The 24,629-nt window shown below is 40.2% G+C and overlaps 1 protein-coding gene across 1 annotated transcript in view; it reads left to right on the forward strand.

Moving 5' to 3' along the window:
* LOC126326895 (chromatin assembly factor 1 p55 subunit) overlaps window positions 1-24,629 on the forward strand; it is a 53,976-nt gene that overhangs the window by 10,877 nt on the left and 18,470 nt on the right. The window contains exons 3-6 of the mRNA XM_049995808.1: window positions 19,832-19,977; window positions 21,148-21,352; window positions 21,435-21,612; window positions 21,704-21,898. Of these exons, the coding sequence (XP_049851765.1) occupies window positions 19,832-19,977; window positions 21,148-21,352; window positions 21,435-21,612; window positions 21,704-21,898 (724 nt within the window). The remainder of the gene's footprint in view (window positions 1-19,831; window positions 19,978-21,147; window positions 21,353-21,434; window positions 21,613-21,703; window positions 21,899-24,629) is intronic.

Raw genomic sequence — 24,629 nt, forward strand, 5'->3', positions numbered from 1 at the left:
TCAATAAGAGAAGTGGATTGGCTGAAATTGTGTACGGGTTGGTGGGGGAGGGGGGAGGTTACTAATGCATGGTGGCAAGAACAACAGAATTTCTGGTCCAATGAGTGCAGATTTATCAACAGAAAATCAGATACAGATAATGCAGTAGCAGATTTCATAACACAGGAGAGCTGCTAGCAACAGCACAGTGAATGCAGTGGTGTAACACACACAAATATGAAGTAAAACAACCACCTCAGCAGTACTACAAAATAAAAATATCGTTATAAATATTGAGAACTCAAGTGGCAAGCCAGTACCAAAGAAAGGGAAGCTGAAAGATTAATAAAACATGTTGATCTATACAAGGGTAAAAGTATCAGAAAATAGAATGGAATGGGAAGAGGAATAAAGTGAAGATGGGGTGGGAAATAGGATACTCTGAGAATACTTTAATAGGACTTGACAACCTAGGTCAAAATGAGGCTGCTGAGGTAGATGACATTTCCTCAGGATGATTGAGATCCTTGGGTGAGCTATCTGTGGCAAAATTATCCACTCGGTGTGCAAGATACATGATGCAGGAGAAGCACCTCCAGACTTCAGGAAGAATGTAATACAGTAATTCAGATTTCAAAGGAAGGAGGAGCTGACATGGATGACTGTTACAGAGTTGTGTAGTGTCTCATGGTATCAAAATAATGGCACGATTTACTTACAGAATAATGGAGCGACTAATCTTAATCTCCCCCCCCCCCCAGCATCACCTGATTTAATTACACCACATTTCATTATACTTGTTTTTCTTTTGTCATCTTATATCCTTTCAAGACACTGTCCATTCCATTAAACTGCTCTTCCAGGTCCTTTGCTGTGTCTGACAGAATTACAATGTCATTGACGTTTATTCCTTCCCCCTGTATTTTAATTCCTGTTCCAAATTTCTGTCTTTTGTTTCATTTACTGCTTGCTCAATATACAGATTGAATATCAGGGATAGGCTAGAACCCTGTCTCTGTCCCTTCTCAACCACTGCTTCCCATTCATGCCCCTTGACTCTTAACTGAAATGTTTCCTGTACAAATCGTGTATAGCCTTTCACTCCCTGTAATTTACCTGTCACCTTAAGAATTTGAAGAGATTATTCCAGTCACCATTGTCAAAAGGTTTTTCTAAGACTACAAATGCTATAAACGTAGGTTTGCCTTTCCTTATTCTATCTTCTAAGATAAGTCATAGGGTCAGTATAGCCTCACATGTTCCTATATTTTTACGGAATCCAAATGTTCCTCCCCGAGGTCAGCTTCTATTAGTTTTCCATTCTTCTATATAGAATTCATGTTAGAAATTTGCAACCATAAATTTTGTAACTAGTAGTTGATAATACAGTGTGTATACGACCTGGGACAACCGGTAGATCGGGGAAAAACCTGGGAATTTTTCCATCTGGGAGAAAACAAGGAAAAACTGGGGATATTTTTAGAATTCTGGGAATTTTTCATTGTTTCAGTTTTCAGTTAAATTTTTGTAATTTTGACTGGTAAGGACCGATACTCTAACAAAGGATATTATTGTATCCCACTACTGCAGAATAATTCTTCAACAATAAAACATAAACGAAAGAAAAAAATGAAAATATATTGCTAAGGAAATGTGGCATATACAATAACGACACACAATGCTCATGCAAGCTTCTGCCAATTGAAAATATGTGAAAGGCTTTAGGAAGACTATGCACTGCTTCATAACAACAAATTGCCTCCAATGAGTGTGAAGTTGCAACTGTTTACATTCGATTTGTTTTAGCAGTTACGTGCGGGCTCATGCACATGTGCAGTTGAGTCACATTTGAGTAGGAGATTCTCCTGCTTCTGGCAACAGGAATGTGGCTGTTGGCTGTGCAAGCTGTTGCAGCAAGCAGCTAGATGCTACTGGGAAAAGGGGGCGCAAAATAACTTGTTTCACAAAGCACCTAGCATCCTGTGCACGTTTTCCTATTGATTATTCATATGATTTTGAAAAGCTTGCCTGTTGGTTTTTTAACATTTTTGAACACATTTCAAGTTGATTTTTAAATGAATCATAAGTTGACTTTTGAATGCATGCATAGTGTACGTGATGTCTCTGTCAGGAGAATCCTCATCACATCTAAAAATAAACTTTCCGCAGACAAAAGGGGATGGGGCTGTAGCTGAGGGAGTAAAGCCGAACGGATGAATGCCAATTGCTGTCTGATTATGTGGTTCATTGGGTTTGCGAATGATCAGAATTGTTATAATTACTATGGAAATCCATAAATTCAGACTACCAGAATGGAAGTAAACGGCTGACAGGAGTAACAGGTGAGAAATATTACATACTATCTCCTCGGTGTATCCAAGAAAACGAAATTTTTACAGAAAATTTTTGGCCAGATTGCTACACTAGGAAGGACCAGTAGTACAGTCCACGGCTAGCAGCCGTGTAAGTTCTACTCTGGAAGTAATGCGGAAGAGTGTTGTTCAGACACGCAATAATGCCCAACTGGAAAATAATTGTGGGATAACTAAACCTGTGATTATGGCAGGGTTAGTGAAGTTAATCGGCGAACATATTTTGACAGTGGCAGCAATAGCTACAGAATTGGTGATGGCAAGATTGTTTGTTAGAACGAGGAAGGAGAAGAAACGGGGACATCACACAAATTATGGAAGAATAAGACTATTCCAAATTTATATAAAAATTTCGTAATACTACTTTTCGATCTTGTGCTTGAGAAGCTGGTGCATATGAATGAAATGTGAAACTATTTACTAACATAAAGCTTTTTGCTTGTAGTAGCCCTAATAGGCATTTGATACTGGTACTTAGTGGATTATATTCTGTTGTGTTAGATAAATGGCCATTTGTGCCAAAACAGTCTTGATTATTTCATGTGCCACAAAATTGCTGCCGTATTAGAAAGGTCTATTTTGTTTTATCTAGCAGACAGTGACAGAATAGATGTAATCAGATCGAGAAACTACACCAGTCTTGGGTATTATTTGTATTAACAGCATTTTCAGTATTAGATAACGACATTTCGATTTTTCATGTAGCAAAACGTTTGATGAACTTTGAGGTAATAGATTCTTTCGCAGAAAGGAAAGCACACCATGAAAGCTGTAGCAAGATTAGAGAGAGAAAAAAATGCTAGGGGCTAAGGTTTGAAGAAATGTGTAATTTCTTGCTTATCTCTTGTCAGTATTGGTTTTATATATGCTATATTTAATTTTATGTCACACAAAACAGCAAGTTATTAACTAATAAGAAATAGTGTACAGATTTTTTGAAGAGTTCTTGTTCTCTCAATTACAGATAACCCCATCCGCTATTAATAGTGGGATTTTTTTAAAGAGAGGCAGGCTGTCAAACCGGCTGACGGAGCAGGAGAGGCACCTCACGACATTTCAATTTCCACTCTCCTGAATATAGTTCGGATGTGCGGTAGAAAAATGCTTTATGAAGAGGCTTGGCATTGCACTTTGGCATACTTAAGACCAAATAATGTTTTAAATTTCCTCGAAAACATATGTTTTATGTTTCAGACTTTTAAGAAAGATGTTCGCTTCAAGATGAATATATTTTGAAAATTAATTTTTTTTTAGTATTGACCCAGTTCGCAAATGTCATAGATCCAGGGCTGATGCACAGAACAGTCTGAGTTTTAGTGGTAGTCTCCACGTGGCCCATGTTTACATTTAGTGATTTTGCTGTTTCTTCTTTGTTTAGTCTCACATCAAATGAAAACAAAACGGATAAGTGGCCAGCAGCTATCAAGTGAATTAAAGTAAATTCACATAATTGCAGAAGGCTAAAATATGTTTTTAGTTTCAGATTTTATTTCCAACTTTCTGACAGTCAAGAATTAATCGCCTTGCGGAACAATAAAGTTATTTTTGTCTGTTTGCTAAAGAAATTTGACTTTTGTTAACCATTTCCGCAGAGGCAGTCAATTTGACACGAAATTTTTAATTCCACAGTACTGGTTAGTTTCAACTGTTCGCTGAGTTTAAAGTGCACGTTTTCATCTTCTAGCAGGTATACCATTGTTTGTTTTGGTCTTCAATCCTGAGACTGGTTTGTTGCAGCCCTCCATGCTACTCTATCCTGTGCAAGCTTCTTCATCTCCCAGTACCTACTGCAACCTACATCCTTCTGAATCTGCTTAGTGTATTCATTTCTTGGTCTCCCTCTACGATTTTTACCCTCCACACTGCCCTCCAATGCTAAATTTGTGATCCCTTGATGCCTCAGAACATGTCCTACCAATCGGTCCCTTCTTCTTGTCAAATTGTGCCACAAACTCCTCTTCTCCCCAATTCTATTCAATGCCTCCTCATTAGTTACGTGATCTACCCACCTAATCTTAAGCATTCTTCTGTAGCACCACATTTCGAAAGCTTCTATTATCTTCTTGTCCAAACTATTTATTGCCCATGTTTCACTTCCATACATGGCAACACTCCATACAAATACTTTCAGAAACTACTTCCTGACATTTAAATCTATACTCGATGTTAACAAATTTCTCTTCAGAAACGCTTTCCTTCCCATTGCCAGTCTACATTTCATATCCTCTCTACTTTGACCATCATCAGTTATTTTGCTCCCCAGATAGCAAAAGTCCTTTACTACTTTAAGCATCTCATTTCCTAATGTAATTCCCTCAGCATCACCCGACTTAATTTCGACTACATTTCATTATCCTTGTTTTGCTTTTGTTGATGTTCATCTTATATCCTCCTTTCAAGACACTGTCCATTCCGTTCAATTGCTCTTCCAAGTCTTTGCTGTCTCTGACAGAATTAAAATGTCATCGATGAACCTCAGAGTTTTTATTTCTTCACCATGGATTTTAATACCTTCTCTGAATTTTTCTTTTGTTTCCTTCTCTGCTTGCTCAGTATACAGATTGAATAACATCGGGGAGAGGCTACAACCCTGTCTCACTCCCTTGCCAACCACTACTTCCCTTTCGTGCCCCTCGACTCTTATAACTGCCATCTGGTTTCTGTACAAATTGTAAATAGCTTTTCACTACCTGTATTTTACCCCTTCCACCTTCAGAATTTGAAAGAGAGTATTCCAGTCAACATTGTCAAAAGCTTTCTCTAAGTCTACAAATGCTAGAAACGTAGGTTTGCCTTTCCTTAATCTAGCTTCTAAGATAAGTCGTATTATGTCATAATAAAGAACCAAACGTGATATAATACAGTACTGGTGCTCCAAGAAAATTTACATCCCGAAAACCACACTGAAAAGCTTAATAGCAGGTTGAGGTCTACTGCATTGGGAATCTGGACAGACAAATGTGCCCTTTAAGTATGCACTTTAAATGCGCACATTTTAATGTGGTTCACGAAATACTGATGCTCTTGCAGTATCCTCTGATGTCTTGTTTCTTTTGTGATGTAATGGAAGATCTTTCAATGTTTTACACATATGTACATACAAGCTTCCTGTGCCATGATACATACCCAAGTGCGGTGTCGCCTGTTATCTGCACTCTGGCAACTGCTGAAGCGAACCTATTTCTAACAGGGTGCGGGAAAATATTGGGAATACTGGTTTGAAAAGCGTCAATTTCAAAGTAAATATCCTTTTACATGAGTTGAACTATGTGCAAGAATGTACCATGAATTTATTAGATCACAGAGCGGTTGACTCTCATTTAAAAATCAACTCTTTGATGACGAGCCATTTGGAAGAATTTCGAACCCTGAAGATCATTTATATCATTATTAAAAATTTTACTGGCACATATGTGTGATATATCTTGAAATGTAACTTTTTATTAATTTATATAAGCGCAAAAAGTATAGGCATAGGGTGAAATGTGGGACTGCAAACATTTAAATAGGGATTGTTGTCAACGCATACACGGGAACATCGTGCATGTAAATCGATACTTCCATTCTTTTTCAATTGATACTGGGGTGATATTCATCAAAGAAACAAGGGGAGCAATATTGACCGCATCTTGCTCATGTTGTAAATGCTACCTTTTGCAGTGACATGGTTTTTTGTTTCCATAGAAAAATAAACTTGATTGACATTCTGAAAACAGCTTCTTTCGTCACACAGTCGAGCAGCGAACCATGCGTAACGCGGCATGTCACAGAATAAGTGCGAGGGTAGCTGGTGATGTATAACGGAATGTAGTTTGATGCAAACTTCTCCAGAAGTGATCTTTTTTTTCATCTTTCTCAATGAGGTAAGTATAGTTTTGACAGTTCTGCACGTAATTGTCATGTCAGTAGTGTTCCCATTGCCAAGGAGGACAAAAACATTTGCCACTGGGCGGGGTCGAACCTGTGACCCTTTTGATGCAAATCTAATCTCTTACTGCTAAGCCAGACACTGATTCCTAGGTGCAGTGTCACAGGGATAATTAAGATGCACATGGTGATTGATCTGTATCAAAGTTCCTTTTATTTTGTAAATGCTTGGCCATCTGGAGTTTCCACTTGGGACATTTTATCATCATGTCCTACATGTACCATAAATTTGGATGAATTCGGTTACGATGACTAGGCGTCCTCTTCTTGTGAGGGTATTTTGTATGTCTTGTACATCTTGCTCTGCAGATGTAAAGAGTTTTGTTACGGCTGGTTCTCCCAAGGCTCTCAGTAGTTCTAATGGAATGTTGTCTGTTCTTGGGACCTTGTTTTGACTTAGGTCTTTCAGTGCTCTCTCAAATTCTTCATGCTGTATCATACCTCCAGTTTAATATTTGCCTACATCCTCTTCCATTTCCATAAAATAAGTAAATCGCCCTTGTACAGACCCTCTATATACTTCTCCCACCTTTCTACCTTCACTTCTTTGCTTAGGACGGGTTTTCTACCTGAGCTCTTGATATTCATACAGGTGGTTCTCTTTTCCCCAAAGGTGTCTTTAATTTTCCTGTAGACATCTATCTTACCCTATGTGCTTCTACGTCCTTACATATTTTCTTCGTTCATAAATTAAATCCAATCTCTCTCTGGTCATCCTCATCTTTTTACCTACTTCATCCTCTGCTGCCTTCACTATTTCATGTCTCAAAGCACCCATTCTTCTTCTACTGTATTTCTTTCCCATGTTCTTGTCAATTGTTGCCTAATGCTCTCTGTAACTCTCAAGTGATACACATGATTAAAAAAAAACTTGAAAAGGCACTGCACAGTGTTTTTGTTTCCTAAAATGTTAAGTGCTAGGGAAGCTCTTCTGACTGTGCACTTATTAATGTGAGAAGCAATATAGAAAAATTGGGAGACCTTCACAACATTTATGGTCATAGAGGTACTAGATGTATTAGGTGCCCTGAGATTGCAGGAAATAAAGAAAGAAAAACTAAAACCAACAAAATTACAGGAAAAGGTGTAAAACAGCTTTGAGCTTAGTATTGTGAAGCACTGTTGTTGAACTTATTGTTAAATTTCATTACGGAGAGTACAAGAAATTAAAGAAAACAGAAATGGAGTAAGTTTTGCTGAAAACAGATGCTATTGGAATGGAGCCCTTCTTGCTGAAAGAAATGTAAAGGGGTAGTGGAAGGACAACACACAGATTAAGGATAAGGAAAGAGTACTGAGCATTACGACAAAACAGAATTGAGAAGTGCTTGTGTTTTTTTAAAAAAAGCAACAAAATGTGGAAAATATTCTATTTGGGCAGAAATACTACAGTGGCCAATGCAAGGACTCTTAGTGATACCTTTGACAAAAAGGAAAGCTTTGCTAAGCAAAAATGCTAGTGATGCACGGTGCATGTTTTCTGTCTTGTAATTAGCACAGAATAAATATTTTGGATGAACTGTATTCCTGGCAGTATGGTAGGTGAATTTCATTCATAACTAAGTCAGCTTGAGAACCTCTTAAAGGACTGACTGGAGTCAGTATCTACTAGGTTTTTTGCCCAGGAAGAGAGGAGTTTCCACATTGATTGGTAAAGTAATGTGGCAGTAAGATTTTGGATGATGTTAAGTTTATATATTGTTCTTTGGTCTACCATCCTAAATTTGCTAGTGCTGTGTTATCTGTTTGTTGTTTAGTATCTGGCAGTTCCTTGTTAACTTACTTTTGTCCCAGGTGTGTTTTTGTGATCATAAGGATAAAACCAGTTTATTTGGTTGGGTGTTACTGAACTGTTACCTGGTGTACTGGACACAGGTATTTTGATGGTCATGCCACGAAGTGCATATCCCCATGCACATTCCCAAACAAATGCAGTAGGTACAGGGGCTGTACTGTCTCTAAAGGCACGAAATCATAAATGAAGGTGCCATCATTAGTCTTGCAAGCACAGTTGATGATAGAATTAACCAAGACATTCAAAATTATCCTAGTTACCAGTGACTGGTGTACACACACACACACACACACACACACACACACACACACAGGTTCAGGTATGTAAGTACGTGACCAGACACAGTGAAACTGTATCAGTGTGCACCTCTCTCCTCATTACTGCAGCCAACAACTTGAGCCAACAATTTGCCCATTACAAAATATGGTGAAAAAGAAGTAATAGTTGATCTCAGTTTGTTGGAGGTTGAAGTGGAGGTTCGTGCTAGCAAACTTTATTGAGCTGCTCTGTTCGGAGCAGATTCCAGTCACCACCAAGAACTGGAAACAAACCTCTGTGCAGCACAGATTTGCAATGAGGTGGTCACAGTTAATAAAGGCAGAAGAGCTACTAATACCATCACACGACCATAATTCTGTTATACTAGAAGCTAGACAGGAAGTTAATTGGCTACTTAAAGGACTGTATGTTGCAGAGCACCATATGAAGACTGGACGTGGTCAACTGGTCTCTTCAGTGACTGTATAAATGGGCACCTGATCAGTTTTCCTCAGAAGAATTAGAATTTGAGGAAATGTTACAAATGGGCATCCCCTACGGGTCCGGGGTTAGAATAGGCTTGAGGTATTCCTGCCTGTCGTAAGAGGCGACTAAAAGGAGTCTCACACGTTTTGGACTTCATGTGACAGTCCCCTGTCGGGTTTGACCACTATTCTTCTAAATTTTCCTGAAGAGCTAGCCAATTGAGGAAGTGCACCTTACATGGTGCATCGTGTCCATCATGCGCCGAGACCTCTCGCATCCTTCGTTGATGCAGATATGCACTTCCACTCATTCTCCAGCTGTTGGGCGAGGTCACCCTCCTGGGTGTTTTTGCCTTCATCCACTGTGCAGTATCGTTTTCTGTGCTGACATTGATAATGAACTTGGTTGCTAGTTTGTACCTGATATCCAGCATGGTAACCAGTCCGTTGTGGTGAGGCCGCCATGTACCATGTTGGTTGTAGCCCCTGCGTACACAGGGATTGCTCTGCTGATGCCTACACCATTAACTCCCCTGGTATGCCAAGGAACAGATGCCCATCACCTTGGCGCATCGAGACTCCCGGCAATGGCTGTCCTGCCAGGTGGCCTCTGCTGCGGCTAGGTGGCGCCTGTGGTGAGGTAACCTGCTCGGAGTGGGTGCCATCAGGGTTGATGACATGCAACAAAGCGTACTACTGTATCTCTTGCTGGTGGCCCAACGCCAGCAGTCTCTAAGCGGTTGAGGTCCAACTACAATGTGAAGAAGTATAACCCCAAACAGTTCCCTTCCCTGGCCACACTATGAGAGGAACTCCAGGCTAAGGAAGGCAACAAATCTTACTCCTCCCTATATTTCATATGTAAGAGAGCTGATGGGGTGTCCTTCATGTTGACGAAGTCTGTTTTTTGTGGAGCATTTAGAGGACAAGTTTGTGGAGATGGGGGGAGTTGTCCAAAATTCGCTCTGGGTCAGTCTTGATAAAAACATCATCCTCTGCCCAGTTACAGGCACTACTTTCCTGTGACAAGCTGGTATGTTTCTGTTTCCATCAAGCCCCATAAGACCGTAAATATGGTCCAGGGTATTATATTTCACCGGGCTCTTGTTTTCAAGTCTGATGACAAGCTGCGTGCCAATGCAGAGTGATGAGTTCATTTCATCTGGCATGTGCATAGGGGTCCAAAGGATAATAAAGTAGCCACTGGTGCCTTCATCTTGACCTTCAAGGGTGACACAGTACCCGAGAAGGTCAAGGTTATGGTATACTGGTGTGATATCAGGCCATATATCCCTCCCCCAATGCGGTGATTTAAGTGCTGGAAGTTTGGGCATATGTCTTTCCGCTGTACTTACAGTGTTATATGTCACAACTGTGGATGTGCATCACATCCCAATACTTAACATGCTCTGCCTCCCGTCTGTGTCAGTTGCAGAGAGCACCATTCCCCTTACACACCAGACTGCAGGATTCTGCAGAAGGAATGGAAAATCATGGAATAAAAGACCCTGGACACTGACCTACACTGAGGCTAAGAGCAAATTTGACTACCTACATCTTGTACTTCTGACATCTTCCGCCGCCGCTATGAGAACAGTTCTAGCCCCATTCGTTCAGTCAATTCTAGTTGGCTTTGAGCTGTAAGACTACACCTGCTCCCTCGATGGTGGGGGGCACTTTCCTCACTGTTGCTCCTACACCACCTACCTAGGGAGCACTGCCACCCCCCTCCTCCCCCCCCCCCCCCCCCAACCGTCTGGGACATCAGTCCTCACTTCTCAGCCGGAGAGGTGGAAGTCTTCTTTGGCTCCTCTCACTATGAAGGGGTCCCTTCCTTCCCAGGTTTCTACTAGTGGGAAAGATGACACCTGCCAGTGGCTGAAGTGCCCAAAAGCAGCTGGTCTTAGGGCTTCACGATCCTCCTCAGTCTTGAGACTGAACCAAAGAAGTCCTCCCAGCCAGAGAAATCTAAGGAGCAGCGAGAGAAATTCAAAATGAAGACCGAGAAGAAAAAGGAAATTGTGTTGGCACCCACACCACCCCTACCTACAAGCCCTGCATCTGAGGATGGGATGGAGATTAGGACATCCACTGAGGACCTAGATCTTGCTGGACCCTCAGACGCAATGTATATAAACTCTCAGGAACTAAGTCAGTGGCAGCAGGTGACCCTTAGGTATAAACTGCCTTATTGAACGTTTCATGCCTTCTCGGCCTCACAATGTCATCCTCCAATGGAATTGCTGTGGTTTTTCCACCACCTGTCTGAGCTACGGCAACTGTTAAGCTTTACACTTACTTTCTGCATTGCCTTCCAGGAAACCTGATTCCCGGCAATGCGGACCCCTGCCCTCCACTGCTACAGGGGATATTACAAGAACCGTAACATATATAATAGTGTGTCAGGTGGAGTTTGTCTGTCCTGAACTCAATCTGTAGTGAACCTGTGCCCCTTCACATTCCTTTTGAAGCCGTGGCTGTCAGGTTAAGGACTACGCAGGAAATAACTGTGTGCAATGTGTATCTTACTCCAGATGGTGTAGTACCCCTGAATGTCTTGGTTGCACTGATTGATCAACTCCCTAAACCTTTCCTACTTTTGGGAGATTTTAATTCCGATAACCCCTTGTCGGGTGGCAAGATTTTTACTGGCTGAATAGATCGATAACGTACTGTTTCAGCTCGATCTCTGCCTCATAAATTCTCGGGCTCCCAAACATTTCAATGTGGTTCATGGCACTTATTTTGCCATTGATTCAACACTTTGCAGCCCAAAACTTCTCCCATCTGCCCACTGGAGAGTTCAAGATGGCTTGTGTTACAGTGACCACTTCCCCATCCTCCTGTCAGTCCCGTGGCGTTATGCCGACAGATGCCTACACATATGGCCTCTAAAGAAGGCAGAGTGCGTAGCTTTCACATCTGCTGTCACCATTGAATCTCCCCCACGTGGTAGCATTGGTGTGGTGGTTGAACAGACCACTAGAACGATGGTTTCTGCTGCTTAAAACACTATCCCTTGTTCCCTAGGGTGCCCCCAACAAAAGACAGTACTTTGGTGGTGGTTGAGAATCGTTGAGGCCATTAAAGAGCGTCGGTGAGCTCTACAGCAACATAAGTGGCACCCTTCCCTAGAGCACCTAATAGCTTTTAAACAGCTCTGTGTCCTTGTTTGCTAGCTTATAAAAAGAGGGAAACAGGGAAGTTGTGAGAGGTGTCTTGACCATTGAGTGCCATACGTCACCTTCCAAAGTCTGGACGAAGATCAGATGTGTTTTTGGATACCTGACTCCAACCGGTGCCCCTGGCATCAGCATCGATGGTGTGTTATCTACAGACACAGACGTGATTGTTGAGCACTTTGCTGAGCACTATGCTCGAGCCTGTGTCAGAATTACCCCCTGGCCTTTTGCACTTCCAAACTGTGAATGGAAACGGAAGTCCTCTTGTTCACTAGACGCTACAGTAAACCCTATAATGCCCCATTTACAGAGTGGGAGGTACTCAGCGCCCTTGCACATTGCCCTGCCACAGCTGGGTCAGACCCACAGTCAGATGAGAAAATATCACTCGTCCGACTAAAAGCGATATCTCCTTGTCATCTACAACTGGATGTGGTGTGATGGCACCTTTCCATCGCAGTGGCGGGAGAGCACAATCATTCCGCTAAAAATCCGCTTGATGTGGGTAGCTATCGGCCCTTCAGCCTCACCAACGTTGTTTGTAAGCTGCTGGAATGTATGGTGTGTCGGTGGTTGGGTTGGGTTCTGGAAACACGTGGCGTACTGGCTCCATACCAGGGCTGTTTCCACCAGGGTCGCTCTACCAGTGATAATCTTGTTCCCTTGAGTCTGCCATCCAAACAGCCTTTTCCAGATGCCAACACCTTGTTACCATCTTTTTTGATTTATGAAAAGCTTAAGACACAACCTGGTGACATCATATCCTTTCCTCATTGTATGAGTATTGTGTGCATGGCCCGCTCCCTAGTTTTATTCAAAATTTCCTGTAGCACAACTGCTTGCCACGTTGCACGCATTCGTAGCTCTCCTGAGCATCAGAATTAGTCTCATTTTCCAGTCACTGCAGTTCATCTCCCTCGTCAGTGGCCCAGGTCAGGGCTTAAGATTGTGGTTTGCATCCGATAGCTTCTGTCTGACATGGAGTTCCTTCCCTTTACCATCTCTTCTCGAGGACCATTCATGTACACCGCCATGGTTGAAACCTCAGCTGAAGCTTTGGCCGGACCTTTCACTTGGCCCTAAGGACTCAGTTACTCCCACTTCTCTCCGCTGCTGCTTCCTCTCAATTCTTGACTTGATCCGGAGCTTTGAAGTGGTTTACACTGACAGCTCGATGGCTGATGGTGACATTGGCTTCACCTACATTCACATGCAATATTGAACTGCATTCTTTGCCTGATGGCTGCAGTGTTTTCGCTGCAGAGCTGGTGGATATATCTCATGCTCTTCAGCACATTCATTCATGCCCTGTAGAGTTATTTCTTCTGTGTACTGACTCCTTAAGCAGCCTACAAGCTATCGACCAATGCAACCCTTGTCGTCCTTCGGTAGCGACCATCTGGGAGTCCATCTATGCCCTGGAAAGGTCCAGTCATTCAGTGGTGTTTGTCTGGGCATCAGGTCATCCCGGAATCCCAGGCAACGAACTTGCTGAGACTGGCCAAATAGGCTACACAGATAGTGCTAATGGAGATAGACATTCCAATGACTGACCTGCATTCATTACTATGGCGCAAAGTTTTTATACTTTGGGACATGGAATGGCATAGTCTCAGTATGCACAACAAACTATTAAGGAGACTATGAATGTGTGCAAGTCCTCCATGCCGGCCTCTCGCAGGTCTTTGTGGTTTTCTGCCAGCTCTGCAGTGGCTGCACTTAGGTGACCCACGGCTACCTCCTGTGCTGTGATGATTTGTGTCGGTGCGGTGCCTGCTTGACATTGTCCCATATTCTTTTGCAAGGTCATAGTTTGGCTGCCCTGAGACATCATCTTCGCTTACCAGACTTATCATTAATTTTAGCAGATGATGCCTCATCGGCTGGTTTGGTTTCACGTTTTATATGTGAGGGTGGATTTTATCATTTGATCTAAGTTTAGGGCATGTCCTCTGTCCCTCAGTGTCCACTAGTGCTTTTAGGGTGGAGGATTTAATGTGTTGCCGACTGGCTGGCTTACTGTTTTATTTTCGTGGTCAGCCAGCCACGATAATCTGCTTTCCTGTTTAACTCTCTTCTACATATTTATTGTGCCATTCTGTGTTTTTCTTGTTCCATTTTGTTCTTTGTAGTGTTCATTGCTCTTCTGTCGTTCTTGTGGTTTTCCCTTCCTCTTGGTATTGTGCTGTATGTAAAGTTTGTTTTATTCTTTCCCTTGTGAAATTGTTACAATAAGAACAAGGGACTGACGTCAAAGCAGTTTGGTCCCTTTCCCCCTTTCAAACCAACCAACAAATGGGCATCATACATGGGTCTGATAGCCCGTGGGTGTCGCCATTAAATCCAGTGAAGAAGAAATATGGCACACAGAGTCCCTGCGGAGATTACTGTATTTTGATTGGCGATACCATCCCTGATTGCCATCCAGTCCCTGTCATGAGGGATTTCATGAATATTTTAGCTGGAACTACATATTTTAGTGTGATTGGCTGTAAAAAGGCCTATAAGCAGATTAAAAAGGCATAAAGCAGATGCCTGTGGTCAGACATCCACACAACCACATTCATATAAAACCATCTGAGCTTTAGAGTATCTGTGCATGCTATTTGCTCTAAAAAAAGGTGCCCATTCATCGTAATATTTTGTGGACGAAGTGCAATGGGTACTGAATTTCTGTTCTGTTAAATCTAGATGATATTTTGTTTCCCAAGACAGCACCATTACATGAGATCTGTATATTTTAGATAGGATATGAAAATATGGTTTGTGTCAATAAAACAGCATTGTGTGCAAAAAAGCAACATTCCTCGCCAATACGGTTTCTTAGACTAGTAATTGCCCACTCAAAGAAGATATAGATCTTTAAAATGCCCAACCGGTTTTCAGCTGCAAACATAGATTCCAGGGTATTATTAACCTATACTGCTGTCATCTGCAGTCAGCAGCAGATACACTGCTGACAGCAGCACTGGGGACAGGTAATACCACGGTTTGATATATCCTATCAGGGTCACCAGAAATGCAACACACCTTTAAAAAGACGAGTCAGTTTACAAGTTTCTCTCCTGATCTGTAATCCAGCATTAGCAGTCGAGGGACACTAGCCAGCTGCTATTGGTGCAGCCTTCCATGCAATTCGTTGATGTTGAAAGTCTCTTAATTTTTTCCTCACAGAAACTGGCGGGGTTCTAAACCAACTGCAGTGCAGAGGACAGAAATCTGCTGGCCACCTGTTAAACTGCGTGGCACTTCTGCCCTTATGTCGAAACCAGACCATTTGATGTCTATACGGGCAGAAAACGCAATCTCTGATTGCTCCCCTTGGTGTCACAGCTTTTACAGTAAATTACAATCAGCTCAGTGCAGTGCAATCTACAAACAGCTGCAGGAATAAGTACAAAGCAGTTCAGCTGCCCTCCAACTGAAATACAGTTAACAGGTGTCAAGACCTTATTTGGTGTGTGACGTCTTGACTCTCGCCCAGACTATTTGTGCCTGAAATGCTACGTAAACCAATATTTGACCACATTCATAACCTACTCCATCCCTGCACTAAAGTCACAATTAAACTGACAGGAACTTGTGGGGCCCAACATTAGAAATGACTGTCGCCAGTAATGGAGAATGTGTATAGTGTGTCAACAGTGCAATGTTGACAGGTGTGTAAACAAGCCAATGGAAGGATATCCCGAAGCAACAGGGAGTGTCTCCCTCATGCACAAAACTCTTGAGGGGTTGCGTCCACCACCGAAGGATTATCTATAGATTTGTGGCTATTGATATAAACTTCCATTGCATTAATAATCTTTCTAATGAATTGAATTTCCTATGCAGGCTCTTGAGATGAGATCCTTAAGATCAAGGGTGACAATTTGAGTTGGTTGTTTCTCGAACTGTTGTAACCTTTGTTATGTGGGTTCCAACACCACTATATAACCAGCTGTAATCCTGCAAGCAACAGAATGGTAGTGTGTGGCAAAGGACATTATACTCAGGTTAACATTACTTCATGAGTGATGTTCCAGCACGTCAAGTGGAAGACGTCAGCCGTCATTCAGTCATAATTTTTTGTAGAGCTCCACATGCTCTGTTTTTGCCTTTTTTGTAGGTATGTTCATTGCCTTGTGGATCATGATTTGCTACATTGTGGCACCCCCCCCCCCCCCCCCACCTCCCTTCTCGGTCATTGCTATCAGTCACACAATCACAAAGTAATTTTAATCAGAGTGTAAAAGCAGCGCTGCCACTGGCCATACTGGGCCTCGGCATGGTTTTCAAACCATATTTGGAGAAATAGAAATTTGTTTCAGCTCAACAGCTGTTACTTGAACCAGAGCTCCCATTTTACTGCAGCTAGTTAAATGCTAATGTGAAAGCTATACCCACGCCAACATCTCGCCATAGATCATAAACTATTAATCTACAAGGACCTTAATGTGCTCACATTTTATGTTAAGGACAGATGCATTGTGCCCATCATCACAACTGCCATAGCCTGAACCTATTCAATTACTCACACACAGTGAACATATGATGCAAAAAATTTGCGACAGTAAGCCACTGATGGTATCACTGGAATGGATCAAACTGGCGTATTTAGTGACACCGGATGCCCTGCACAGACATGAAACCTAGGACTCCATGTAGACCAACGCAGTAGTTGTTGTCATTGAACCTCAGTGTCAACCTCACCTCAGCAAACAAGCCTGCAGAAAGCACCAGAAACACAAGCACTTTACACTAAAGCAGCCAGGCAGCTTAAGAACAGAATCCGTTATGTGGTCACATGTGTGTTACTTAATTTTCGGTTGTACTGTGAGAGACTCCTATATTATCTGATCAGATAAAACAAGATTGCCTGTATTAGTGTGGCATAAATTGTCAGTGGTCTTCGTTTTGAGTAACCTAGTGTGGTGTGTTTCCAGTGTGATTGTATTGCCTTTTTTTTGTTAGAAAATACAAGCATTGTTTGCTGAACTAGAATGTATCTGAGATGGCTTTGGGTGCACAATCACTATTAATTTTGATAAGCTGATTGTTATGTCTAGCTTAGCTACAACAGGAAATCTAAGGTAGAAATGTAGCAAAAATGTGAGGGATGATGGGAAACAATTGCTGACACTGATGAAGATCCAAATTTACAATCTACATTCAGTGATAGATGTTCGAATTATGTTGGGCTGCTACAATGCTTGTGAATGTACAATTGGCATCTGGGAAAAATATGTATCAATATTTGTCAAAAATTGTCACTTACCTAACAAATTTGAAGTACTGGTAAGAAAATAGTTGATTTATCAATTGCTACAATGATAAGTTGACTTCCAATAGGTTTCTGACCATTAATAATGATTGAGGCTTCAGGTTTCAATATTACTAGTGATTAATTCCAGAATCGGTGAAATGCCTGTGAAGAAACCAAATAAATTTTCAATTCTGTGAACTCTGTGAAAGTTGAAAATGAAAATGCGTTGCAAGCTCTAACTGCATGGTGATGGCTCGTATGTAGATTCTGGAATGTATGCGACACGTAACAAATAACTCGTTGAATAATTCCCAGTCAACAACAGCTGCAAAAGTTCAGTAGCAAAACAGCTATCTTCAGGTAGTTGCTTAGGGAAACATTCATCTCAGTTACCTCCAGAGTAAGTCTATAATAATGATTTGTTGCATATATTCTAGGACTTGGAGACGACTTAAGTCAGCCACCTGACAATGTGTCAATTGTGCATATTGTTTGATATAGTATGTCTGTATTATTAAAAAAATGTAATTGTCTCTGGAACACCAATAGCAATTGCAACTCAAATAGATGACATGTATGATTAGATGAAATTATTCATGCAGATGCAGTAGAAATCAAAAATTATGAATTGCTGCACCAAAGATTAGGACACCAGATCTGAGTGAGCATGCATTTACTAAAAGAAGGGACATTGCAGGACTGAATCGGGTGAGCATCAATTTAGACCCATGTATTTCATGTCTGTTTGGATATTAATGAAGGTTTGAAGTGTACCACCACACTGGTCTAAATTCACCTAACACAATTGTGATGCTTGCTGATGTGCATTTCATTGAAAATTCAAAATACCACTGTGGAACAGCATCAACAGTAATCAGATTGACGATAATGGTAAGACAATGCTCAGCCAGCATCAGTATGTAATAGTGTCGGAAAAAGAAATGGAACTAAGAAAGTCTGCTTCTGTGGATAGAAACAAAGTTAACTGAATTGATATAAAAGTCAGCAAATGTCAACGGAGATAGGGACAATGCTCAATCAGATACAGATACATCCTGTGCAGTCAAAAATTAGAATATCACATGAAAGAAAACTGAACATCAAATATTTTAATGATATTTGTTCTTGCTTATTTGAAGCAGCATTGAGTTGTGATTGTGAAAAATAGGTCTTAAATGATTGTTATTACTTTAAAATGAGACTTGGAATTTTTTGATTTACGACCAGACATAAAGGCAGTTCCAAACGAGTATTAAAACTCAAAGAAATATATGGTGAAACTGAGGCTTGTTTTGTTGCAAAATATTACTCCTATATACCAGGAGAGGATTATGATGTAACGTTCCCACTTGTTCTTTGGATTAAATTCAACTACTAAACCCACTGGGTACAAAAAGGACAGCCATTGTACACATGTATATTTGAACTGCATTCCTGTAGGGTGATATTAATGAAGCTAACATTCTTCAGCCTAAAGCAGTACACCTTCAACAATTGCTCTGTGAATTATGTTTCAAACACGGTGAAAAACAAAGCAAGTGTGTTCTGTGATAATTGCATTGAGCCACTGTGGTGTGCATCATACTGAAACAAAATGGAATTAAGGCACCTCTGTATTTGTAAGCTAATTATTGCAGAGAAGTTTAGTGTCAAGTTAACAATACTAACAAGCAGCAAGCTGACTTTTTTGACAAAGGCAGTGCCAAAGATTAAGCGTCAGTTATGCTGCCGAACTATAGGACTCCAGAAGTAACTCATAATATCTTGAGAAATTGTGGGGTTGTTGAGAGCAAACAGTTTTTTACTGCGCTGACAAGTTTTTTTTAAATCTTTGCTCTGTCTTGTTATTAGCACAGAAAAATATTTTTGATAATCTGTGTTGCTGGCAATATGATGATCATGAATTTAATGCATTACTGAGTCAGTGTTATAATCTCTTAAAGGATTGATTGGAGTCAGTATCCGCTAGAAGTGAACAATGAACCATGGAACAACCAGAAAGTGGAGGAAGTAATTTGGTAGTATATAAAAGGCCATGATAAGGAAAAATTGGAAAAGGACTATCTCAAGTGTGACTGTGCTTCGCCATTCAAAAGATAGTGATTGTTCTTGTGTGCGTGTGTGTGTACACTGATGATAACTACTTAAACAGTTATTCAAAACTTTGTAAATGGCAACATTTTTGCCATTTGCCTCTATGTTTATTATGACTACTATTGCCGTTTGTACAATGGAGAAATTTTGAAGTGTGATACAGTATTTCTGTTATCAAATATACTTGGTGTATCTGTATATGAGACATGGGACATTGTGCAGTAAAGTGCTGGAACTAATCATATGCAGAGACTACATTTAATACGGTATACATTAGATTTACCCTTGTCATGTCTGGTGCGAATGTCAAAATAATTCTGTGTTCTTAATATCTTCTTTATAAAGCTATTAGAAAAAAATATAGTTTCCATTAATGGTAAACATGTAGGAAAAGTGATTTTCTCTTAATTGCTGTTTTTTGAATGAGACAATACACGTTAGAAGTTATTTCTGTCTTTCTTGATATATCTAAATTTGATGACCTTACTTTACAGACCTGAAGGAAAAGACTATTCTGTACATAGACTGATTCTTGGCACACATACATCTGATGAGCAGAATCATTTGCTCATTGCTAGTGTTCAGTTGCCAAATGAAGATGCACAGTTTGATGCATCACATTACGACAATGAGAAAGGAGGTAATATCAATTAGCATAATCATTGTGTGTTAAATTTTCATTTAAATGTGTTGTTGGTTAGAATTTATATTTTTGTGCTAATTCATTGAAATTGTTTTTAATTTTTATTTTTGGTCTCACTATGAAAGTTACTCAGTAATACTATTTTGGAACTGACAGGAAAATGCCTGAGAAATGTTTTGGCTTGATTTAATTTCACTAATGAACACAGGAAGGTTGCATTATTTACTACTCAGTAAATTAATAACACTTTAGAAACTTAACACCTCATTTACAACACTGGTTGATTGCTAAACCAAATTTCCTAACTAAATGATATTTGTTCTGAAGTACTACTGTGATTAAGGAAAGGAAGTTAACTGTCTACTTGTGTTATCTGTACATTCTGCGTATCTTGTGGTGACTTAATATCAAACCAAATTCATGTTACTACAAACAGTCTACAGTCTGTTTTATTTACTCAAATTCTAGACTTGTGATTAGTTCTTTCTTGTCTATTGGATCCTGAAATTGAGAAGTGCAGAATTTGGCAGTGCTGAACGAGTTCTTACATTAGAAAACAGATATTGAATATAGTCATGCATTTTGTATCTTAAATATTTGGTAGTCTACATGGCAAACCATCTTAGAAACATTATCCATCACTTTACTTTTACTACTTCCATAGTTCCTCTGTGTGTCTTGTTAATTTCTGTAATTCTGCCAGTCTATATTTTTGTTTGTTTCCACATAGTCTGTAATTCGTGTGATTCATAGCCATTCATCTTTCAAAACTGTAATAAGACAGCTTTTACAATCAAAGGTCAAGTTTCTTATTACTGGAATATATAAAATCATTTGCATTTGTGCTTTCGGACATGTCCCTGGTTTAGAGTCCTGGTCCAGCTCACTTTCTTACTTGTCTCTGCTGATGCCCTACAATCCTGTGCAAATGATATAAACAATACCTTGCGTGACCTTTCATTTCTCCCCCTACTCCTTCAATTTACGTAATATATAAAATTTGTGTGTATGTTACTAGAACTGTATGCTACACTCGTTTAGCAAGTTTTGTAATTTGTTAAATTTTGGAACCATAAATCTGTAATTTAAACAGTTATATACAGATGTAGACACTTCTGAAAGTTCAAAATGTCACTTTTTTCCTAATGATATTTGTCATTTATTTAGAGTTTGGAGGCTTTGGATCAGTGAGTGGTAAAATCGAAATTGAAATAAAAATTAACCATGAAGGAGAAGTAAACAGAGCTCGTTTTATGCCCCAGAATCCATGTGTAATAGCAACAAAAACACCATCAAGTGATGTTCTAGTATTTGATTACACGAAACATCCTTCCAAACCTGACCCAAGTGGCGAATGTCATCCAGATTTGAGGTATGGTACTTTTTCAAATTATTATACTGCTTCAAATTGATATTTCCAGATGTGGAAATAATTTGATTTTCTAAAATGCTAGACTTCGTGGACATCAGAAAGAAGGTTATGGCCTGTCATGGAATCCTAATCTCAATGGATATCTATTAAGTGCTTCTGATGATCATACAATATGTCTGTGGGATATAAATGCAACTCCTAAAGAGAACCGCATAATTGATGCTAAAACAATATTTACTGGACACACAGCTGTAGTAGAGGTAAGTACAAATTACATACTGCAAATATTTTTGTAATGCTTTTAGTAATGTTCTGGGTTTGAGACATACTGAACTCTTCTCATTTTTATAGGATGTGGCTTGGCATTTACTCCACGAGTCGCTTTTTGGATCTGTAGCTGATGACCAAAAATTAATGATTTGGGATACTAGGTGCAACAACACAAGCAAACCTTCGCATACAGTGGATGCTCACACAGCAGAAGTGAACTGTCTGTCTTTCAATCCCTATTCAGAATTTATATTGGCTACAGGCAGTGCTGACAAGGTACTTGTTAATGTATTCATGGCTTGGTGTATACCTGTGATCAATTCCCATTACTGTCAGTCAACAATTTTTGCAGGTATTGTTGAATCTGGATTATGTGATGGGGCGAAGTTCAATGATTTAACTTTCAGAATGGGGTTATCATAGAATTATAAAGTCAGTTACATCAATCAGAAATGGAATTTTTTGATTTGTGCATGTAAGTGACTGGATTGAAAACAGATCACCATTTACAAAACTGATTTACTGCACTGAAGATGGAAAGTTAATTGAAGCCCAGTTATCAGTTCATGTACTTCTTGGCTTACATTGCATTTATAGGTGGTGTAGCAATCTGTTTACAATCAATATTAGTATTTAAATATAAACCTCGCACATTCTATGTCAGTGTGTAATCAGTGTGTGGTACCATGTGAGTCTTCCATATCCTCTTGAATAAAATACCAAAATTCTTATGGTAGAAACATAGTTTCCTGAGGCACTGAAGTATCTCTGCCTCAGGAGTTTTAGATAGAGCAGACATCAGGGAGAGGGGAGGGGGAGGATGCACAATAAATACCCATTCCTGCTTACCAATTACGAAGCACTGTTGGGTTCGCTAGTAAATTATATATGCAAACTTTCCTTGTAAATCATTGTAGTTGTTAGTAAAACCATATCAAAATTCCCACAGTGGGGCCCTCAGATTAGACCAAATATGCAGACAGAAGTGAAAAAGGTGCTTTAAATTTATATGTGTGGAGATTACTACATCGGTTTCTGCAGCGCTGGATAAACTCGAGGCTTAAACTTTCCACTCTACTCTTAATAGTGACTATTAATGTCCAGTTAAGCCTTTGTCAGTCATTACAGAAAACTGACAATGTTTCCGGTGGTATGTTTTGGTAAGTTTGCGCTTGAGTACTTCCATGTATTCTGTTCAACAGTGCACTCAGTTAACCGAGCTACCATCAGAATGTCTCATTGAGTACCACTGGGGTTATATAGACCCCCAAGTATTTTACACACATTGTGTTGGCAGTATTTTAATGAACTAACATCAATCTAAACACTCATTAGTTGTTCAGTGGAACAGTAATGATTTTATTTTCATAAATATTGCATTCAAGAAACAGAAGGAATTTGGTACACGCTGAAAAAGTGTTGTAAATAGAAAACTGAACAAAAATTGTTTGGTACAATTGACTGAGAGATTTTGAAGGAAAAATATCTTTGCAAACTAGGTAGATATGACTTTTTAATGTGCTTATGAGGCAATGTTGACTCCAGTGGTACTAGGAGGGTTAAATCTTCACTATTATAGTACAGACTTAATGCTTGGACTTTCAGCAAGATATCAGTAATCAAAATATGTGTCACTGGTTAGGTAGTCCTAAATATCATTTATCTTGTTTCTTTTTGCTTTTCATAAAACAGATCATGCAGAGTTTTTCTCTATGGTCTGAAAACTTGTTTTGCAGATTTTTAACAAAAAAGTACTTCTACTTGCAAACGGATGTAATCAGCGACAATGAGAAGACTGCTTCCATGAACAGTGTGTAGGTTGGTTGGATGGCTACGTAATGAAATATGGCAAATCTGTCTCCAAAAGTCAGTATTTAATTTTGTGGGAGAGTATTGTACATCTACAATATAAGAAAGTATAGTTAGCTACTCACCATAAAGATGACACATTGAGTTGAAGACAGGCCCAGTGAAAAGACAGGTACAATTTAGCTTTTGACCAAAGCCGTCTTTGGAATAGAGAACACATTCGTGCGCACAAGCAAGCACATCTTGAATGCCATTCCCCAGGTGTTGTGGATGTGTATACAGCTGCCGCTTGGATTTTTCTACCCTGCTGTGGAAGTTTGAATGCATCTTGAGCTGCTGTGGATGAATTAAGTCTTCATCTTGGTGAATACAGGAGTTTTGGTTATTTATCGTACAACCTATGTGCCTCATTGTGCACTATCATTTGCAGAAAACCTTGTTTCGATATCTTGAATCATTTATGAGATATGACAATTATAATGACCACATGATTCTTAGTGTGCAAGTATGTGAATGGAGGCTTTGTGCACTACAGTCATTCAGATATAAAACCCATAACTCCAGAACAAAGTGAGATCCTTTTAGAACAAAGTGAGATCCTTTTGCTCTCAATTTCAAACCAAATTTTGATGCCATGTCGACATTTCATCCACTGCAATGTATAAGCTAAAATCAACCATACACAGTTCATGCAATGCATTTCCACCTCTTAATTTGATACACCTCCCCCCATGAACCATGGACCTTGCCGTTGGTGGGGAGGCTTGCGTGCCTCAGCGATACAGATGGCCGTACCGTAGGTACAACCACAACGGAGGGGTATCTGTTGAGAGGCCAGACAAACGTGTGGTTCCTGAAGAGGGGCAGCAGCCTTTTCAGTAGTTGCAGGGGCAACAGTCTGGATGATTGACTGATCTGGCCTTGCAACATTAACCAAAACGGCCTTGCTGTGCTGGTACTGCGAACGGCTGAAAGCAAGGGGAAACTACAGCCGTAATTTTTCCCGAGGACATGCAGCTTTACTGTATGATTAAATGATGATGGCATCCTCTTGGGTAAAATATTCCGGAGGTAAAATAGTCCCCCATTCGGATCTCCGGGCGGGGACTACTCAGGAGGATGTCGTTATCAGGAGAAAGAAAACTGGCGTTCTACGGATCGGAGCGTGGAATGTCAGATCCCTTAATCGGGCAGGTAG

This window comes from Schistocerca gregaria, chromosome 2, assembly GCF_023897955.1.
Source record: "Schistocerca gregaria isolate iqSchGreg1 chromosome 2, iqSchGreg1.2, whole genome shotgun sequence".
NCBI lineage: Eukaryota > Metazoa > Arthropoda > Insecta > Orthoptera > Acrididae > Schistocerca > Schistocerca gregaria.